The sequence below is a fragment of the Passer montanus genome, unplaced genomic scaffold (genome assembly GCF_014805655.1).
Source record: "Passer montanus isolate IOZ18808 unplaced genomic scaffold, ASM1480565v1 scaffold40, whole genome shotgun sequence".
Classification (NCBI taxonomy): Eukaryota; Metazoa; Chordata; class Aves; order Passeriformes; family Passeridae; genus Passer; species Passer montanus.
Window position 1 is genome coordinate 6,621,114 of NW_024368819.1, and position 22,709 is coordinate 6,643,822.

Sequence of the window (22,709 nt, forward strand, 5' to 3'; positions counted from 1 at the left end):
AACATTCAGATTATCTAAGTGTGAAGGACACCAAAAACGGGCTCACTTCAGAAACCTTCCCTTGCTATACAGACAGCATGTGCTCACCAGAAGGTGATCTGAAATATCACATGTACCAATTTCAAAAGTGGGCAACTGGAAAGGAGGAAAAGCTTTTATTTAAGATATGCTGTTTAAAGAAAGTACTTGGAAGCAATTTATACAAAGGAGTAACTCAATTCCCACAGAAAGGTGCTATTCTCATGTCAAGTATAATTTTCACTTTTTTCTCCTCCGTTTGGTTCAATTCACTTATTTTTTCAAAATTCTAAATTTTTTCAGATACCATTTCTATTGCTGGGATAAGTCTTCTAATCAACTGTCAGGACTACAGATGAAATAAATTAACAACTAAGTGGAGGAATGCAGTAGACAGCAGGATAAGGATCCAAATGTAACACCCGAGACTACGTTTTTATGAAGTATTTTGCAATTGTTAACAACTAAGTGGAGGAATGCAGTAGACAGCAGGATAAGGATCCAAATATAACACCCGATATAAGGACAGCAGGATAAGGATCCAAATATAACATAAGTTTTTATGAAGTATTTTGGAATTATAGTTCTTTAAAAACAAAAGCAAAAATTAACATATATTCTCCCTCTCCTACACCTTCCCTTACTACATTTTCTATTGTATTTTCAATTTTACCTGAAAATTGTGAGCTAACCACCACCAAACCTTTTCTACCTTCATCTTGCTTGACTTTGAGGAAAACTCTTGCATCCAAACCACAACTGAAAGACATGTCAAACAGCAGCATTTTTCCTTCACCAAAATGCAGCTTTGGAAACTGTTACCCAACTGAACCATCAGAAATTTCCTTTTCATATCATGTAAATCCAAAGTTAAATGGCCAGTCAGTTCAGTATGGAAAAGATGCAACATCACAGTCCTAAATTACATTGATAAGTAACTTAAAAGAAGAACCTGCATTCCCAGTAAATTACTCCAGGTCTCTACACCTAGAATGGGGCCTTTGGAAGAAATAGGTTAAATGTACTGTCAACCTACTGAAAGACTATAGCTTTGTGAAGCACTGTGCCAAAGCAAAACTATTCAGTATACTTAATTCCTTCCTACAGTCAAAATATGACATGATGTGTTAGTCCTTACACTAAAAATCATAAATACTAACTTAAGCATTGCACAGACTTCAAACACCACATAGATATTTGCTAATGTAAAATGTGACATAGCAATTAAATCCAACTTTAATTTTGCACAAGTTAAAACTGTTTTCCAGAACTTTAGCAAATTAATCCTTGCTCAAACAAATACAGCAAAGTGTAACACACAACCTTTTTCAGAACGCCAAAGGATGGTGTTAGATGGGTCTTAGGCTTGTTTTTATTAAGTTGACAACAAGCTCATTCTTAGTACCTTGTCTGAAGTAACGCTTCCATTGGTGTCAGGCGATCCTGCAGCTGCCGCGACACCGCAGTCAGCAGTGATGCACAAGCTGTGCTGCATCCTGCCAAATCTTCATCTTTTACATAGTTCAGCAATACAAAATACCAATACACAGATCCTGCATTAAAAAAAGTTATTTCAGGTGAAACATGATATAAATTTTTCACTGAGAAAGCATACTTTGAAGGATAATCAACAGAAGTGATCATTATCTAATTGTCTGAATACAGACTAGGAGATATTCTACCCCTTCCCCTTCCTTGAGAGGCTTCATTAAGAATCATTCTGCAATCATAAGTTTCTACAAGTACTTCCAATTCTCTTATCAACTAACACATAATTGAAGGAAAAAAGGTTTCCCAAGAGACAGCTTTGCACACTTCCTTCATTCTTCCTGCTCACAATCATTAAAATGCTCTTGATACATTAAGGGGCTTGGCTAGGGGTTCCAATCTCATCAGAGACAAGCCATACTCCAGAGCCAACTCTTTCCCTCCTTTCATCCTCTGTTTCTGGTTACTGTCTTCTTAATCTGTATTTGCTGGAGGCACAGCTTCCATACAAATAACTTCTGGGAGCGCAGCACTGTGGTTCTGTGCAGAAACACAAACTTCAGCTTCCTCCTTCTCCTTCCCTCCCTGTGCATTCCACACCCTCTGTAGCACTGTGTTATGTGTTTTGACCTGGGTAGTAGCACAACAAGCCTTTTGGAATGCAAACTAATTTTTCTGTAAGATTCATTGGTGATGCCAAGCTAGAAACAATTCAACAATATCCTAGTGTGAAAAGCAGGCCTTGCCACCCAAAATACAAGGGTGAAGTCATCTTCCCACTCCATCTGGCATTCCAGATGATTCAACAAGGTGCTAAGAGACTTTTACACTGCAATATAGGTAAGGAAGAAATTTAATTTAGTTAAAATTTCCTTTTAGTGCAGAAGAATCAGAAGTGTAATGCTAGTTGGATAGCCAAGTTTCCTGGCTGTCTCCTAATTTCAAAAAATAACAGACCACCCTGCCTGTCACTTATGTCAACAGAACCTGTTTTTGCTAAACATCTTTCAGAATTATTAGAAAACTTACTTAAGTTCTTCAAAAATGTCAGCCTTCACGCTCTGGTTTAAGCAAGCCTATTTGCTTAAAATTCCACCAAATGCAAATGTCTATTTCATGACCAGACCACTCCAAGGAGCATTTTGTACTAACTGAACAATTAACTCATTCTAATTTCACAAGAGAGTCCAAGAGAACTCGACAAACAACAAATGCACCGTGTATGTTTACAACAAGAAACACTGCATACGTACCACCTGTGGCAGCAGAAGGCAGAAGAGGCATATTGTCGAGTAAAGCTTTTAGAAGAACTGATCCAAACCCTTGCTGACTCGGGTCACACCTGCCATTGCTACAAAAAACACAGACACTTTAACATTTAAGGAAGTAAGAAGGAAGAATGAAATCTCCTCCAGGAGATGACACTGAAAGACTGGTGTTCTTTGCAGTCACGCCCTAAACACGTATTTCCTGAACAGAACATCTACCAGGTCTTGTTGCTTTATGAATTCAATGCCAAACAGCAACAATCAAAATGTTCAGTTCAGAATGCATGCAAATCCCCAAAATACATGTAAAACAGAAATAAACAAAAATAAATATATGCAAATAACTAGCACTGACCTGATGCATAGTGCAAGAAATCGTGCACATTTGTGAGCTATGCTCCGCCCAGCTTCAAAGAAGCAAACACGTATAATATCTGAGACACATTTACGTGTTTTAGAAAGCAAACTGTCATTTCCTTCCTTTGAGCTGTGAAAACAAGTAGCATACTTTAGAGAATAATATAAAACTCTTTTTTTTTAACCAAACTGATAGTGAGAAACAGCCATGATAATTTGAACATAATTCCTTCCTTACCTGCCAGGGCCATTTGAATACACTCCGGCCAACCAACAAAGTGTGTCGAGTACAAGACTCTGAGCATGTTCTGTAGTCAGACCATCCTCTGTCTTCTTGCAAAGAGTGGTGAGCAGCTTCTCATGGAACTCTGAAAACTGTAACATGGCACATCGTTGAACTCTGGGGAGGAGGGGAAAGAAAGAAAACCAGAATTAACCAATATGGCCATTCTCCAGCTCTGTATCCTGTCTTCAGAGCAGCAAAAAAAGAGAACGCTAGATTAAAGTAAAAGCAGTACACAAGCATATGCAATGCTTTCTGTGCACACATTCCCAGTCATCCTACTTTCTGCTTACAGAACTTCCTACATTACAACAGATCTAGCAAACTTCTACAAAGTTTTTCTCCCCATTAACTTTTCTAGAAACTTCTAAACCTAAGCAAACTTTCACCATCTACAAAACTCTTAACAATTGCTTACACAATACCTCTTTGCAGCCTCGTTGACCTCTTTAAGCCCATTACAGTCAGTGCCACCACTGCAGGGTGGCAGCTGGTAATACACTTAAATACTGTATTCTATATTGTATCTTGGTATGCAGTACCAAATCAAAGACTTCAACCACTTCTTTGTTAGCTAAATTTGATTCTAAACTTTTGGACAAATAATATCATTTATGCTGTAAGAAACAAGGCAATGAGGAAATAGAAAGGTAAGATGCTTTCTTCAAAAAAATTTTGTTTTAACAAGAAAACTGATTTACACTTGCCTTTTGAAGTCAGGCAAAAAAACCCACTCTGCATAAAATTTCATGCATGGTGTTATTCTACCACAACTTTCACATCATAGTGCCCTCTTACTTGCAATTTACAGGATTTTCCATACAAAATAAGCCTATGAAATAACAACTTGAAACAGTATCTTGACCTGAGCTATTTCAAGAACGAGGCTTTTGATGAGAAGCATAACTAAAGCTATATTTCTTCAGAATTAATAACCACCTACTAACCTTTCCTTTGAAATTGAAGTTTTTTTAAATCTTCTAATTGTTACAGAGACTTCTTGAAGTAAGTCACAGCCTCGCAGATTATCTGATTTTCTTGAAGAAGTAGTGGCTTCAATTTTGCTAGATGGCTTTTCCTTATATTTTTGGGAAAAATAACATTCATAAATCACATTAGTTCTGATTTATTTTTATACCTTGTTCAGTGAAATACAAGCAGTTTGCTAAAATCTCTCAGTTTGAGCATTATACCAAAATAAACAATTTTTATTCACTAATTGCTTTAATATAGAACAATACACATGCACACACACACACCTTCACAGAAGGATAAGACCTATCAAAGACTGAAAGTACTCAAGGGAACAGAAGTTTCAAAAACAAGTGTTCAGAATGTGAAAGTGGCAGAACAGACCTTTTCAATTCAATCTGCACAAAAGAAACAACTTAGAAATGTTGAACTCTAATTCTTGAAGGTGTCAACACAGTGTCACCTTTTTAGAAAGTACTTTTTAATGGATCTTAATTCTGCTAACAGCTGCTTTGTTTTCAGATTACATGAATCATACCAAGTCTACAACTACCAAACATATCTTCCTTGGATATTCATTACCTTGCTTGCTGCAACTTTTGCCAACAATGAAGCAAGTGAATGGCCCTTGTTCGTCTGAGGCTTTAGAGGAGGTATTCTAACCATTGGTCTAATGCCACCATTGCAGATTTCTTCTGTTCCTCTGTCATTCACTGCTTTGACATGAATTAAAAATGAACGATACTTGCCACCAGCCATGCCTAAAAGTAGAGAAGAAAAAAGGAGGAGGGAGAATTCACAGTTTAAACAGATTGTAAGTTGTAAACAGAACAGATCAACCATGTTAATTACAGTAGCTCACCATCTATTTGAAACACCAACTCACTATGGTGTTATACAACAGAAATTGTCAATGTAAAAATAAATAACAAACCTATGTCTGACTACAGAAATAGGAGATGCACTTCAGTCACACAGGCTTCATGCAAATAGTAAAATAAACTGGCTTACCTTTAACAAGCTTTGGACTTGTTAGTGTCAACATTCCAGCATGTCCTGATAGATCAAGTCCAGTAGCCAGCCATACTGGACCACAAAGTATATCTTCCTTGTGTTCCTCCAAAAATGGACACAGTCTAAGACCTTCCAATAATATAAGTAATATGGATCTGAATTAGCCATAATTAAGTCATAAAATCTGATCACTTGCATGGATTAAAAATGCACTATGTCAAACTCGGATCACTAAATACATAGAACTGTACATTAAAAAAGACTTGAAGTTCACTTTTAAGACATTTCCCAGTGAAATCAATAAAGGTAAATGACAGTTTTAGAACCATTTTCAGTTGCATTTCATGGATTAATATATATCTTGACTGGCTTATAAAAGCCACAAAATACACAACTGATGAAATAAAGAACCAATATCTATACAGGTACCATCCTTACTGGGTAGTTACTGAAGCAGGACAACACTGTTTAAATACAAAACAATATGAATAATAAATTTAAAATAAGGATGGCTTTCTTTCTTCTGTAGGATATACAAATTACTGAAATCATCTTCACTCATCTACTACTCCTTTCTCAGCATCAAACACCTCCTTTCAGCACTTTTATCACCCCTTTGATCCTTCCCTTCATCCTTTCTAACCCCTCTTTTCTTGGAGTCATAGGGTCATAGAATGGGATGGGTTGGAAAGGACCTTGACAGTCATGCTCTAGATAAGGCTGATTACATGAGAGAAAAGAAGGTGTAAAGTAAGACTGTTGAAAGGACCAAGAAAAAGATCCATCACTCTAGAACTGAGTCACTCCAACTGTCAAATTTTAGTCTGCAGCTCTCCTCACTCAGACCCACTCAGTGCTTTCACTGGCTGAGATATTTTGTGGAAGAGTGCTAGTTACCAACAAAGTTATAAGAACGGGCACAGTGTGATGTGGCCTAGTTATGAATTCTTTAGGTTCTGTTCCTTATTGGTTTACTGCAGCAATCTCTACAAAAGCCAGGTATGCAAGGAAAAATTATGTTAAAACTAGCCAAAGAAACAAAGTAAAACACTGCTGAAACAGGCTAGCAATTTAAATTAGAAAGGTGCCATATCAATCTACTTGATTTCTAAATTCAAATAAACACTTATCTGCTTGTAAGCACCAAACCTCTCTAGTAGTTTAGGACATTTCTGGTGTGTTTGTGTTTAACTTTCAACTCATACAGCAAACAGAAAAAAGAGAATAATAACCCTGAATACAGCTGAGAAATAAGTCTATTTTAATGTCTGAAAAATTTTTGCAGAGGAATTCAAATTTATCATTAAAACAACAAAAAAGCAAGGTCCTATTTTAAGTGAAGTAAAACAAGATCAATAAAACTTACATTGTGGTTCCTCTACATCCATATACTGCATTTCTTCACTGAATTCTGCCAGTCCTGGTTTTCCATTTCTCTCCACTTCTATATTATGAGCTGGAGATAAAGGAAATGCGATCTGTCTATCTACTGCTGCTTCTGGAAATAAAAATATTAGCATGATTTCAAACACTGCTCAAAGCTCAGGAAAAACAGAAGTGGTAGTTTTCATAGCAAAATTATCAACCTTCTGCCCACAGCAGTATTTCTAATACAAACCCACAAGTCTACAAAGACATGTTTTTCATATGGATTGAAGTTGCAGCAAGTAGTTAAAAAACAGTATTTCTGAATGACCTATAAAGAACCTGTTTTGTGTTAATACTGCCCAAATTCTTTTCCCCTAATAATCAACTGCAGACTACTCCTAAGCAATTAGATTCCAGTATTGAAAGTTTGATAATTTAAACCTAAAATAACTGGATTGCTCCTGCTGAACATCAAACATTATTTTGGTAATACTTAAACATAGCCCTTTTTCCAATTAAATGGATCACATGAATTATAGATGAAGCGGACATGCAAGCAAATTAACGAGAAGCATATACAGTGAATTAACTGCCAGACCAAAACCATTAATTCCCAAACAGAAGAATTATGCCTCTGGCCTTCCCATTACTACACACTACATATTTAACTGTTTCCAGAGCTCCTGTCATACAAAAAAATGACTGAATAAATTCTGCCCTGCACATCTTCCCTACATCTCATAGTCTTACAATTTTAGTTCCTTTCTCTCTCCCTCTGGAAGGAGAGAAGTTGCGGGGGGGAGAGTTAATCTAATTTCAGTCTGAGGTTTTTATACATTTCTAAAAGCCAAACAATGTTGAATATTACTTCTCCCTAGGACTGGAACATTTTGGTTAAGATCTATCACATATATAAATTACCTAGCTTTGTCTTCCCTTATAATGAAATCATTAACGTCCTATTATTTTATTCCATAGTGCAAAGAAAAAAGGGAAATGTCATTAAAGTCCTTTTCCAAAACTCAAGAAACTGAAAAAGGGAAGGAAACAACTGCAATGCAGTTACACTTGGAGAAGATGTTGGTTAGTTGTGGATCTCCAACCCTATGAATAAAAAATAAAAAAGACTTTGCCAAGGCTGCCTTTCAGGTGCTCTCACATTCCCCAGACCTTTCCAGACTGTCTGACCCCACATTTGATGCCTTTTCTGCCTTGCAACATAAAAAAGCAAATTCCAGTACATTACATGCAAGGAAGTGAAATGTCATTTTCTGGAAGAGCTCTGTCACGTCTTCTGATCAGTATGCTCTGCCGAAAAACATTCACAGAGAGCTCTGGCAATTTAGTTCACAGTTAAATCAAATGTCTCCAAGGAATTACCAACTCATGGAACTGTTTGTTCAGAAGTGTTTAAAATTGAAGCATTAAGGAAAAGAGTTTCGCTTTTCCTCTATTGTTTTGTTCCATAGGTGAAGATTTTCAAATTAATTCTGATATCCAGATCTACAAATGGACTGAAATCATGCTGAAAACAAAGGTTCCATTCAGGAGAGAAACATGGACAATCTCTTCTGGTTTTTTATTTGATGGAACAAATTTCTTATCCATGTTAAAATTTAGGTTTTATACCAAGGATTTAAAAAAAAAAGAAGAAACTGAAAGAGCACCTGTTGACTGCTGTCCTGCAGTCACATCTAGCACTTCTGTTAAATCTCAACCATCTCAAACCCTAAAAGAATAAGTGCTTCTCAAACAATATTACTATGCTAGAATATTTTGTTCTTGGGTTTACAACCAGTTTACAGTATTTAAGAGAGCATCTCCAGCACATATTTTTTTGTTGTTAAACACTGGGGGATGCTACAGAGTGAAGTTTTATGAAAGCATGTTAATGATCTTTGAAATGCCTGTATTTCTTTTTGAAAATTACTGTTACTCTTGTGTTTAAGTGGGATGGTCTTACTCAGCAATTGAAAAAAAATAGGAAAAGGAAGGAAAAAGGGCTTTCATGATCATGCTTGCTGCTTTTCTCAACACAATTTATATCCAGCGAGCAATTTATTAATATCTAACAGCAAGATTTCTCTGAAATAGCCAGAAGCTTTTGAAAAAGAGGTGGCCAGATGAAGATAGGCAATTAATGCCTCAATAAAAGAAGTTGCAGCATGTAATACTTTCCACACCTAGTAGACAAGGCAGCAGGACATGAAACAAATGCTCTCACCACAGGAAAAACCCAGTGGAGGTACTCCTACATCAAAGAACTGACTTTTCAATTTATGCTACCCCCTCACAGGTTCCCTAAGAGCTAGCAAGATGCAGAGTCCAGTTAGGAATCTTCCCAAGGCAAGATCGTTCCTAACTTTGGTCTATTCTGTCAAAGCTGCAAGAATAAAAGGTGAAATCATACTGCAGCTTTCATATAGCTTAGTCACTGAGCCAAAAGATGAGAATTCCCAAGGAAGCCATGGGATTTTTTCTTGTGCAGCTTTCATATAGCTTAGTCACTGAGCCAAATGATGAGAGAATTCCCAAGGAAGCAATGGGATTTTTTACTTCCATCAAGAAAAGCCTTGCTATTTTCTCACTGGCAAATAATCTCCTTCTGTGACTTGGAATAATTTAGTTTGTTTTGTTGTGTTTTGGGTTTTTTTTAACTACATTGAGACCTTAATAGAGCACCATTTGCTTAATCAGTCAATCTCTAGGATGATTTACAATCGACAACTTATTTTTAATGACTGTAGGATTAATGCAGTACAGACTTATAACTGAGTTCAGTCTTTTTGAGCTATGTACTTTTATTTGCATAAATGTCAAGATTTTGAAACTGTTTACCCAGTCTGTCTCCCCAATTTACATTCAAGTATAATTGGAAAGAGCCCATGATACCAGGAAACAGAATAAATCAGTAAAAGTGAAACACACAATTACAAGCAATTTTTCTCATACACATCATAGAGAATAATGAGTTCAAGAAAAGAAATTATCTTTTGAAAGATAGCCTAGTTTTTTCTTACCATTGACTTTCCCTAAGCCTGGAGCTTTATTTTTCAGTAAAGTCACTTGAATCTGGGGAATGTTTGTGATGTTTGAATTCAAAACAAATTTGAAGTCCACATGTCCAACCATACAGGCTTTTGGTAGAACTAGTTCAAAGACATGCTCATCCCAGCTGTTGCTGTCAGGAAAAAAAGAAGACAATGACCCAGTGTAGAGAGAACATTCCCATCATGCAGGCAGCATCACACAGTCCATTCTGCATCTATGCACACTCTCTTTAGCAAGAAGAAAAACTTATTTTGTGTTAGTTGACATCCATATGAATTTCTGAAGAAGTCTTTCAAACTTTAAAGCTTGCAAGATAACCACATTAATTTTGTGAAGATGTTAAAATGCCAATTGATATGACAGAGAGAAGCAATGTTCACATAAAAGCAGAAGTGGAAAGATTCCCTTTTACCTTTATCGCAGTACTGTTTCCATATAACTATAAACAGCACTTACTTACTTCCACGGAAAAAAAAAGTACAAGAATAAAAAAAACCAAACACAACACTACAAGAAGATCTATCAAGTAGTGAAGTGTATGAAAGAGTGATCAGAGATACCTACCTTGTAATCTCTTTCAAGTTGCCTTATCCATTGTTTAACACTTAACAATGTCACTTTCCAGTGGCACAAAATCAACATACAGGAGACCCAAAATAATATTTTCAAAGTATTTTTAAAGCACGTTTGATAATTCACAAGAGGACGAAAAGTGCTTCTTACCAGGTGGACACTCAAAAGCCTGTGCTGTGCAAAAGGGTGCAGCTGTCTTTTACTAAGTCACATTTTTGTTTTGAAGACAAGTTTGGTTTACACTAAAAGTGTAAACTTGAGACAAGTACCCCTCGATGATCCACTCCAGTTTGATAAACTGGGCTTTGCAAAAAACAGTTCAAACCGAAGAGCAATGAAAATAAAACTAATTATGTGTCAATTGTCCTGCTTGTGTACATTTTTAAAACTAACCGAACTTCCTGATCTCCTTCATTTAGCAGTAAATAATTTTTTAAAATTTAACTTTGCTGTACTTATAACTGTATAACTGAGAATACTAAGAAACTGAGTATGCTGCTATAAATATTTTTGAGACATCTTTCTAACATCTAATTCACAAATAGGTATTTTAACTTCAATAGCATGCTACACATAAAGTATTGCACAGAAAACCATTTTAATATAGATTAAGGAATGGTGCAAATGTATTTATTTCTTTACAGTATTATCTCTGATGGCCAGAAGTCCTTCAGGAACATGTAATACAACTTAAAAGAGATTTCAGGTGCAAGTAATGAAATGGCTCGCCAGCTTTCCAGAGCTAGCAGCACAGAAACGCAGAGATTTTGAAAGGAAAGATGGACAGAAGCAAGAGAATTTGTGGTTATGATTCAAGAAGGAGCAGTGAAGAATTTTCAGTTAACTGTACAAAGAACACCGGTGAATAAAATATAATGAAAATTTATCCCACTGCTCTGGGGGGAAAAACCCCTAAAATCTCTGCTAGCAACTGTAGCAGTAAATATTTAGAATCACTCATGCCTTTCCTCTAGCTTGGAGAACATGTAATCCAGTGCCAAACAGAGAGATGCTTGGGGGTGGTTTTTCATATTATGCAAAGCATGGGCTAAGTGAGACACTCAAAGGAGCCAGACTTCTGAAACACAAAGTAATATTCTGCTCATCCAGTTTTAGTTAAAGATCTGGTACAAACCCAGAAATGAATAATAAAACACTTTGTCTGCAGCAGTCTTTTGTAGTCTATGTGTTGTATGCAATGCACACAGTCATAGTGAATTACAACTGTTATTTGTCTACCCCAGAAATCTATTTTTGACAGAAATGAGCAGCAGATCCTCAATGGGCACAGATGAAATAAACAATCTCCATGAAGGTCTCACATTAATCCAGCAGTTAAGAGATCTTCTTATACCTCTGATAATAAACTTCAAAATCTAATTCTGTCATTAGTTAAAATAGTTAAAAGACTCCACTTTAAAGTTTCCTTTCTCATTGGTTTCTTTAAGTACATCCTTTATTCATGTGCAAAGTTTCAAAGTAGCAAGCAATTAATTTACTTCCTTGTTATTTTCTCATATATTAGCACATCTATCCTAAATAGATAAACCAATGCAAAGTCTTTTAGGAACTCTTCTACCTTTGAAACCCTTCTAAATGTATAGCATCTTTCTAAAGAAAAACATACAATCCATACAGTGTTATAAGCACCATTATACCATCATTGTAAACTACAGGATTATTTTCCAACATACTTTTTCATTGTTTTTCTAGAACATCTCGCTGTCTGATCTTCCACTACAACTGAACATCATTATCTACCTCTTCCTTCTTTCATATATTTTCAAATAAGTCACCGTAAGATGACTACATCCTACATAAATTTCAGACCAAGCCAGGAAACTCAGATGCCACTGCTTTATCCATGCATATTAGGAATTCATATACCTCTTTTAAAAGAGTTAACCTCATTTATCATTTCAGTTACATTACATCTGAGGGGACAATACTGATATTTAGATAATTCACAAGGTAAACCACACTCTCTTTTTCTTTTTCTTTGCGCACAGTCTTTTTAAAATAACAAAGTAAGATTGTAATACAATGCCATTTTCTAAAATACAGTTACAGGATTATCTCCTTATCTATTTGAGAAACAAAAGAATTACCATATCAAATTGCATTACTCATCCATCTAACACTGTAACCCCACATCGTGATAGGTATCAGTATGAGGCACTCAAAAAGGAGATAAAAGGAACCTTATATTAAGACCAAAAAAATAATCCAGAAATCAATCAGTTATTCTTCCCAGATAACTTTCACTTAAGAGCTAACATGGCTTTCAATCTTAAGACTCTTCCCTAAGAACAAAGGGACTGCAATTTAATAATTTTCATCATGAGTCATATAGCAGCTGTCAAAGATTTCCAGTACTAAACCAAAACTTCTAACTTTTCCTCTTTACAACCCTGTTTTATTTAGCAGCTGGCATAATTATTTTCCTCTAATGAAAAATATTCATAAGCTCATTTTCCACTTATCCTCTTCCAATTAACAGCTATTGCCTTCACTGCTTGCCTCCTGGTAACTTCATATCATAACTTTTTACTTTTCAACTGTTGTTGAACACATTTGGATAATCAATAGTTTTAACTGGAAAATTTTTATTTTATTTTGCAAGGAACCAACTCCCTTCCACTTGCTACACACAGAATATTTGACTTACATAAAGCAAAACCACAGGTTAAAAAAAGGCTTTAAAGCCTCTAGTGCATTGCAAGTTTTCAATTGTAGCTTATGAATATTTATTTAAAGCTCGTCCAGCTCCTGTTATGTGTCAGCCCTGGGAATGCCTGCATCTATTAGCTGTTTTCCCACCTGGAATGCTTCATTATCACATGCTATCTTTCAGTTATTAATATGAGATGCTTTTTTGGCCCCACACATGGTCTCTTATTTTCACTCTACGGCTATTTCAAGTCTACATGACAATCCAAATGTTAAACATCAGTGGAACAGATGTGTAGCAGTCTGACCTAAAAATCCTGTAGTATCTTATGCACATCCCTTCATAAAACAAAAAAAATATTCTAACTATATTGTGTTTCTCCAACCATTTTTCACAAAACAAACCTACGCAAAGCTACTTCAGGTAGGTTTTAAGCAATCCTTCAAGGAGACTGCAACACTGCTGTAGTCATATTTAGAAGCCCGGAGGAATTCCAAGTTCTCATGTCACACGTGAAAAATTAAGTCCTGCTACACACACCATCTTGGTGCAGTTCATTTAAATGAAAATACTGCCTAAACCTTAGCACTACTAGGGTTCTGGAGCGGCTTTATATATGTTTCATATATAAAAATTTAACTTGAATAGACATAAAACCAGATTTTACCTTCATATTTTAAAGTAAATTACAATACTATTTAATTTAGGACAATTAATCAGTCACACTGGCACCCACAGTTTGCATTTTCTGATTAAACAATGTACTAAAAATGTGTCTACACATAAGAAGGGTAAATCAGACTTTTACAGAAACTATCAAGAATAGCTCTAATTCTGGCAAATGTGCTTGTCTATGTAATGTGATGACCACATTTGGCAACTAAAACTCCACCAATTCAAAACCTGACTTTTCAATTTGTTTCAAGGTCCACAAAATGCCTCCGGCAATCTCACCAAAACCTATACTGTGAACTGCCAAATGGGGATTATCTTCTTTGCAAATACATCTTCTTAAACTTGTACACTAGTTAAAAACAATGAAATTGCATGAGATGTGTGGTTGTACAGCTACACCAGCTCGTTCAGCAATGCACACAATGCCTCGTGCACTGTTCCCCTCTGTACCTGTCCGACTGCAGCTTCCAAGTGCGAGTGTGCTGAGCTGCATCCCCGTGGTGCTGCTGGTGCAGGTGCTGAGGGTGCCGCCTTTGCTGCTGCTCCTGCTGGACTTCCACCCAGCAGGGAGGGACAGTGGCTGAAAACCGAGGTGTCAAGGTCTCAAAACGGGTCAGTTCCACCAGGGATGTCAGTGTCTCAAGGGAGAATGGCTGGTCCACTAAAAGATCAACTCCTGAATAATTATAGCACAAACTTTCATTACTACATAGATATTTTTTCCAGAACATCCTATAAAAAACACTCCGAAATACATCAGAACTGCTATGGGCAAAATTAACTATAAGTCATATGAAGGTTTTTTAGCTAAAAAACAGTAATAATAAACTCCCCACCCCCCCAAAATACCACCCTAAACAAACAAAACCAAAAAAAAGCTACAAAAAATCCCAACACAAGCAACCAAATATCCCAGCCTTGAAGCTTGTAGCCTTTGAAGGCAGTTCACTTAGAATAAATTTTCTAAATACTGAGACCTCTGAGCATGCTGTTTGGAATTCAGCCAGAGGCATCAGGAATAAGTAATTAGCCAGCTATACTTTGAAGATGTAAAGCTGATTAAACACTTTTTTAATATCCCTACTGACTCAGATAAAAAAATTTATTTCATAAAAACAGACAAACAGAATTACTATGCATTTTTATCACTGTTTAAAACACTACTTTGGCCTCTGATTATCAATATTGACTTGTTTTATGGTGGATTACTAGAATATTCTAGCTTTAATAGGTACTCCCAATTTACCTTAAAAGAAGGGTAAAGGAAAAACAAACATGATTTAAGCACTTAAAAGACACTGGGCCTGGACAATTATTTTGTCTTCCTGTCTTTATATTTATGCCTTGAACCAAGGAAACAAGGATATTAATTGAAGTATTGAAAACAAAAATATCCCAGGACCTAAATGAACCGCAAGAGAAACCAAAAACTGATAATCAGATTTCCTCAGACATACAAAACCCCTAACCAACCCCCAAATCCCCAACCAAACCAAAAACAGAGAAAAAAACCCAAACAAAACCCAACCAACCAACCAGCCAACCAAACTTGAGGGAAAATAAGACATGCACAATGTATATTTCCTACTATTTTGAGCATTTCCTCTTAAAAACGTGTTTTGAAGGAAAAGCTTTTACTAGTAAAGAAACAATGGTTTTCAAAAGGAGAAAGTTTGCTACCTGACTGCTACTGTCACCACTCGGGGTGAGGAGATGATAACACACCAACACAAACACCACCCTTGCAGTAAAGCCTGAACCTAAAGAGTATCTTGAAAAACAGTCCAGGTTGACTTGAAGGTGAGAGGCTTGGACAGGTAATAAATTCACTCTCATTGCAACTATAATAATTTCTACTTTTCAATTTCAGAGGCAGGAAAATGCCAAAGAAATTAGAAATACTTTAGAAATTGAATTTCAATAATACAGCAAAGACCATTACTTTTTAACTGCCAAATGTGAACCTCATTAGCTGGATGACACTGCAATGAGAAGTGAGATCATTGCTCAAACTGTACAACAAGCCTATCTTTGAGCAGACTGGATTTTTCTGCTTCATTCTCCTTCCTCCTCCAACACAAACAAATCCAAATTCAGAGTATTCATAGCAACTACATACATGTAATCAATGCCTAAAACTGAAAAATTAAGGACTTAACTTTCCACTGCTGTCAAGTATACTTGGCTTCTTTTAAAAATTACAAGACTTTGATTATATTCTAACAAAGTGTTATAACAAGACAAAGTTCTAACACCAAACTTGAAAACAGGCTTTAAATTGGTGAGTAAGACTAATACTCTTTTTTAACTCACTTTGAAAAAAGGCATTATTTTAGATTACTTCACCACAAAAAAACCCTCTGTTCCTTAAAAGGAAACAGTAATCTATGATTGCTATAAGATCAACTTATTTTCTCTTAAAACAATAAAATTTAATATGCATCCAAGATGCAAATTCAGGCTAGAAAATAAAATGCAAGAAACACATTTTAGAATGTAAACAACAGAGAAAAACAAATGCACAAAGCCCACAATATAAAGGAACAATGTATGAGTAGAAGCTTCTGCTTGCTGTAGGATTTCATTTCCCTGAACAGAAGCCTTTCTCTTGAGCTGTGTCTCTGTCTGAAAAACATGCTAAGAAAAAAGTGGAAGAAAACACTTTTTCTGTATTTTAGTATGTAAGACCAAAAGAGAAGCAATACTGACATTATAAATCAAAGGCTGATCACGATCCACACAAGTACTGACAATGTGAGTACTGAAGAGGTTTACACAGCCCTAACAATCATTCTCATCTATGCTGAGTCCTGTATTATTGACTTTAGTATCCTCAAGAGTTCTGCAACTATTTGGTTCAACAACTCCCACCCAGACCCTTCATTTCTTGTGATTATTAAGCTTCTCTCAGATCTTTTAGTGACTCAGTTTGACACCACAGCAAAATAGTACTCAGTTTATCTGAATGATTCCCATGTACCTAATAACTCTTTGGAAACAGTTACAGAACAAGATCAAGCAATACTACAATGTCTAAATTATATGACTACTTAAAGGAGGATCTGCAGCTTGTGGACAACCTAAAGATACAGCTACTTTTACTTTGAAGTCTATACATAAATAAATTAATTTCTTATTCCAATAAGTCATATTCAAGGCTATAGTGAAGGCTAGATGGGAACAAGATAAAAAAAAGAAAAAAAATTCCCTTTATAGTACTGGCAGCATTTAAACAGTAATGATCAGCTATTTGACTCATAGTGATAAGATAGTGAGAGTTACCATTTGCTTGGAAGTCACTTATCTCTGCTGATAAGCTACTATACAGGGAGTGCATCCCCTGAAGAACATCCTTGACATCTATAGTTTTTTGCTTATTTGCTATTAGCAAAAGAAGGGTGCAGAAGAAAGCCATAGACTTTTTCCCCCACCACATATGTACAACACTTTATTTTCTAGTGATCTTCAAACTTCAGGAATGGCTTCTTTGGTGAAAAAGAGGAGAAGCAGGAGAAATTCAGACCCTAAAGCAACTGCTGTAATGTTGTTTTCAAGTAGACTTACAATAAAAAACATCCCTTCCTTTGACTGACTCTTGAGGAATAAAATTGGGGTCACACAAATATAGTCTGCCACACTCAAAATCACACGTAGAGACTGGAAAAAGTCAAAGTTAGAGACTGGAAAAAGTCAAAGTGTTTTGTTTTGTTTTGTTTTTTTAAATCAGGAACTGCAGAAGTGTTATGCTTGTACACACCCAGTGACAGACATACAGCAACTACAGAACTCTAACTTCAGGCAGCAAAAAAATTACCAAGCAGCACGCTATTAAATAATTGCAAGTCACGTTCAGATGCAGCTTTAAAAAATAACAAAAGTATTCTGATCCATGTACACATGTGCAATTTACCTGTAATGCCTGGACTAGAAGGGTTGGATAAGGGCTTGGTGCCTTCTGATGACTGGTCTACACTTTTGGTAAGGGATCCATCTACAAGTATATCAGCTTCATCGATGTCATCACAGGTCCCTCCAATCTGAAGGAAATGAAGTTCTCCACCTAAAATCATCACAGACAACAAAAGAAGAAAGTTTGGACAGGCATACAGCTAAATTCAACTCACAAGACACGCTTGCACTTAAACTACTATGCAATTATGACAGTATTTATGCAGGACCTGAAAAGTGAAATTGTACAGGACTTATTTTGCTTTATTACTACTCATTTTTTTCAGGACAAATGCAAAACAGAACTACAGAAATACTGAAGCTGCAAATGGCATCAAAGGTATAAACTATATTGGGGGATGAGTTTTAAAAGACAATTAACAATGGAAACCTCAATAGAAACCAAAAATCTCAACCGTTATGACACTTCCCATAATCCAAATTATGCTTATAACAGAAAATATTCTACCATGTCAAGTGAAGGCCTACACTACCTCATCTGTACAGAATGCCTAAACTTCCTTTTAAAATTCAATTTCTGAAAATTAAACTAATTTCTCTGAATTCTCCTAACTAAGGAGCTCTCCCCATTATTTCATCAAACCTAGAATTAAAACACTGATCAAGTCAACAGACAAAAGAGTAAAGTCCAAAATTTTCACTGGACACAATGTATTGATGGAAGTTTGAAATCATTCAAGGAGGTTTCCCATTATTCACCACTATGGATACACATAGGTCAATTCTATCATTTACAGAGAAGTCAAAGAACCAAAGAGTGCTAAGATCCAACCATTAACTGCCAAGTCCAGCACGAAGCCATGTCTCTAAAAGCCACATCTGCACATCTTTTAAATACCTCCAGGGAGAGAGACTCCACCACTGCTCTGAGCAGCCTGTTCCAATGTTTGGCAACCCTTTTTGTGAAAACATTTTTCCTAACATCAAACCTCCCCTTGAGCAGCTGGAGGCCATTTCCTCTCATCCTGTCACTTGTTATTTTGGAGAAGGGGCCAACCCACACCTCACTACAATCTTCTCTCGGGTAGTTGTCCAGAACCATAAGGTTATCCCTAAGCCTCCTTTTTTCCAGACTAATCAACCCCAGCTCTCTCAGCTGATCCTCGCTCCTCCTTCAACTTGTGCTCTAAGTCACTGAGAAAGAATGTTTAACTTCACATGCTGGGGGAGGGGGGTGAGAAGAGCTGTTTCCAGTTCCAGAAGTTACAAGAAGTCGAATTCAAGAAACAGGATTCAAGAGGCAAATCCAAGCATAGGCCTTAATGTGATTTTTCTGAAAAATTATCTGACTGACCTTCAGCATCTGACTAACATTATGACAAACCCTGTTGTACAAAATATCCAAGTAATTTGAAACAAAAAACCTGAGAATAAAAATGTAATAGAACGCCAAGATAAAAGCAGGTATATGTCCTGTACTGTGAGGGGAGTAAAACAGAGTGAAAGAGAGGCACAGGGACAGTGTGAGGCTCAGAGAAAAGATGTGAGGCACAGAGGGAACTCCCACAGTTTGGGGTTTTTTTGAGAACTCACTAAGAAAGGCCTGACAACAAATGGCTTTATAACTCAGTCTTTTATGAAGATAGAAAAACAAATTGCTCAAATGACCAAAATTGTCAGAACAATTCTACGGACAGGAAAGAGTACATTGTGCTGTGGGAAAATCCAGGTCTAGGTAATGTACAAAAGTAGTATTCCTGGGATCTGAAAGGATGGGAGATTTTCTCACTATATTTATTTATCTTTTCATTCTATCTTCTCAAAACAGCTATTCCATTAAGCCATTTCTTGGTGGGTCTTTGCTAATTGAGATCCACTAAGAAGCCTGTACCTCCCCTTTCAGTCTCAAACCACACATCCTTGGTGCAGAACAGTGAGTACATCCCAAGCAGACCTCAAGAGTGGAGGGGGAAAAAAATAGTTCTAGCAACTAAGACTTTTGAGTTTCCTTGAAATTAAACAGCTCATAAATAAGCAATTTTCCTCAAACTTCAAAGAGAATTTGAGACACATTAGAAAACACAGATGTTGACAGCTTCATTTGGTAGTAAGTCAAACCTTAGCTCGTATATCACTTTGTTTACTGCTCAGCAGCAAAAATGTCCTTACCATTTTTTCCATACAAGAGAATAGTCATAATCCCTGCATTCCTGAAAGATTCCAACACTTTTCCAAGAAAAAGTCTGTGCTAAAACTGAGATACTTCACTTCCTCTTTTTTGTTTTCTGAAAGGTTCTGCAAAGAAGTTTACCGTGAACTTAAGTTGTACAGTATTAGCCTCTGCTTATGCACACTGTTCCAAAATGATGTAGCTGGCTCTGCCACTGTATCACAAAGTAGGCATTTCCTCTCACAGAACATCCAAAGATGATTTTCTGATGATGCATACTTCATTATTTGTTTCAATGATATTGTAGTTCCAATAGTCAAGTGCCAGTGAAAAAAATCTGTGCAGAAAGCAATGCTCTTTTTTTTTAGTGTGGGTTTTTTTTTTGTTGGTTTTTTTGTTGTTGTTGTTGTTGGGTTTTTTTTGGTGTTACTACTATTGGTTGTAGCACTATGCTGAAAGAGCGAGTCCTCCAGTGCTTTCTAATTCTAGCCAGGGAGCAAACATCTCAAGTAGTAGTTTATCTGAAGGCTCCCCTGCTTGCATCACTTCAACAGAGGCAATCAATATTTCTGTTGTACTACCAAGAAGATATGAAAGTTGACATTGACTTACTCAGTTATCACAAAAGAGACAAATTGGAAACTAGCATCATTATACTTCCTTCAAAAAACAGGTAACACAATCAAAACATTGTTAATTTAATTCTGAACTGTATTTAAAACCTGCAGTTTGCATAGATTCAAGAACCTGGTGGCAATACAAAAAGAACACAAAAATCATTAATTTATTCAAATAAATCACAGGCTTCCTTCTGGCAAAACAGTTCCTGGTTACAGGAAAGCAGTACTGGAACAGGCCAGAGAGCATGCCAGAGACTAAAGCCACTCCAGTCAAAGCCAATCAGGTGAGATGTTCCTGCACTCTAGAAGGAGTTTGGGAAGAGTGACACCATTGTCATTAGCAAATCACAACACAATGACAGAGTTGAACAATATACAATTAATTAAAAGGAATTAGAAAACAAAGCCATACCACAGGCAACTATGCACTAATTAATTTCTAGTCCCCTCCTCCTCTTGTCATTGTTTAGCTCTAAATATGCAAGTTCAGAACACTTGAAAAATGCCATCAAGAAAGCTGTCCCAAAACCTCACTTGGAGACACTTCAATTTAAACCACTCTAGGAGATTTTAGTTATAAAATTCTGCCTCAACTTTGAAAAAATAAAATGCAATTGAATAGGGACAAGCGAAAGTTACCATGCCTAGAAAGAAATAATTAAAAGCCCTGTTACAGGATGGAAAAAAAAAAAAAACAGCTAGACAGCAGTTCTCTAAGAGAAGTTCTTGTCAGTCAGATAATAAACCTCATTCAATTTCCTGCTCAAAAGTGCAAACATTCCACTATGTATACACACACACGGTATGTACAAACTCCAGAGCTGGTTGAGGAATTCATCTGTAGGATTACCCGGTCTGGTTTTGCATATCTCATCAAGAAAGTTGTGGACTGACTTGATCAGATCTTTCGGAAGGGGAAAGTAAAGGCTGGTTTTTTTCTTCTTTTGTAATTTTGAAAGGATTGGAGATACTCAGCTTGAGAAAATAAATGGTTGGAGGAGGATAGCACCTAAATAAACTTTGTCTTTCCCTCCTTTTGTGAAGAAATCTCTTTGCCATATTCATAATGGATGGTACAACAGATACGACTCGGTGACAAAGATGACAGAGGCTAAACACTAGTGAAAAAAAATCATCATCAAGGACAGCAGGCAGCAGGAGAAATTTCATGAGCAGACTGTTAAATTTCTGTCTTGAAGATGTCTGAGAATGGTGATGAGTAGTCTGTTTCTGAATGGGTAAGTATAATTGACCTTGACTTGAAGATGAGATCTTAGCATCACTTCCAATACTAATTCTGAAATGGAAAAAAACTTGACCTCTCTCAAATCCTATTAGACTCCATTACCAAAAAAGGCAGAAAATTTAAATACTGAATTGATTCCTGAACTTCAAAAACTACCTTATACAGGGCAGACAAAGCCTAATGACAAGGAAGACACAAGTAAGATATCCAAATTAAATCAGAAAGGAACTACGGAGTGTGACTACTGAACTATTTAGAAAGCTGCTATAAATTAAATGCATGAGATCTGGGGGAGTCAATTCTCAAATGTATCCAAGTGCCATCCAGTTCTGCTTGGCTTGCAGGTAAGAAATATCAGCATAGGCAACTCACTCTGGACATACCAAAATCCAGCCTGAAAAAATATTTTTCCAACAAAAGGGTGGGACTAAAAACTCTTGTTATATTGTAGCACCATTAAAATGTTATAATGTAACAGATTCAAAATTTCAGGTGAGCACTATCTAGCAATAAGAAACTATATCTGACCCTCTTAAACACAAGATAATAAATTTTAAATATCAAAAGACCACCATGGAGCAGTATCTCTATTTAAAAACAGTACCTGCTGCCTTGTTTTAGAATAAAGAAATTACTTATTTTCTTACTTATTATTTTGAATGCCATAAAAGCAGAGTTTAGACTCTCTTACTCATGACACAAGAGAAAACATCTGTACCCTCATATGACAGCAGACAAAGCACTGCTAAGAGAGATATTAAATATCTCTCTTAAATTAAATAATCTACCTTGGCCAAGGCAAAGAGAAGAAAGCAAAATTCCAAGAGATTAAAGTTCACTATGTTTGCTTAAGAGAACTAGAACCAAGAACATACTTGCACACTCTCCCCCAGAGGTCAAGCTCAGGTAATCCTTGCAGAAACAGGTAAATACCTGAAGCTAACATCAAGAGGTAACATTCTGAAGTATGGCTCACAAAGATGGATGATGTCAAATGCAGGTCTAAAACATCTTTCCATAAAACCA

At 36.3% G+C, this 22,709-nt stretch overlaps 1 protein-coding gene across 6 annotated transcripts in view; it reads right to left on the reverse strand.

Moving 5' to 3' along the window:
• Positions 1 to 22,709, reverse strand: part of BIRC6 (baculoviral IAP repeat containing 6) — a 174,457-nt gene that overhangs the window by 120,088 nt on the left and 31,660 nt on the right. For all 6 annotated transcript variants that reach the window (XM_039718798.1, XM_039718795.1, XM_039718797.1 and 3 more), the window contains exons 11-21: positions 17,649 to 17,798; positions 14,189 to 14,414; positions 9,789 to 9,949; positions 6,767 to 6,898; positions 5,398 to 5,529; positions 4,969 to 5,147; positions 4,362 to 4,492; positions 3,370 to 3,531; positions 3,130 to 3,261; positions 2,760 to 2,857; positions 1,424 to 1,571 (exon numbers count right to left, since the gene is read on the reverse strand). In XM_039718798.1, the coding sequence (XP_039574732.1) occupies positions 1,424 to 1,571; positions 2,760 to 2,857; positions 3,130 to 3,261; positions 3,370 to 3,531; positions 4,362 to 4,492; positions 4,969 to 5,147; positions 5,398 to 5,529; positions 6,767 to 6,898; positions 9,789 to 9,949; positions 14,189 to 14,414; positions 17,649 to 17,798 (1,651 nt within the window). The remainder of the gene's footprint in view (positions 1 to 1,423; positions 1,572 to 2,759; positions 2,858 to 3,129; positions 3,262 to 3,369; positions 3,532 to 4,361; positions 4,493 to 4,968; positions 5,148 to 5,397; positions 5,530 to 6,766; positions 6,899 to 9,788; positions 9,950 to 14,188; positions 14,415 to 17,648; positions 17,799 to 22,709) is intronic.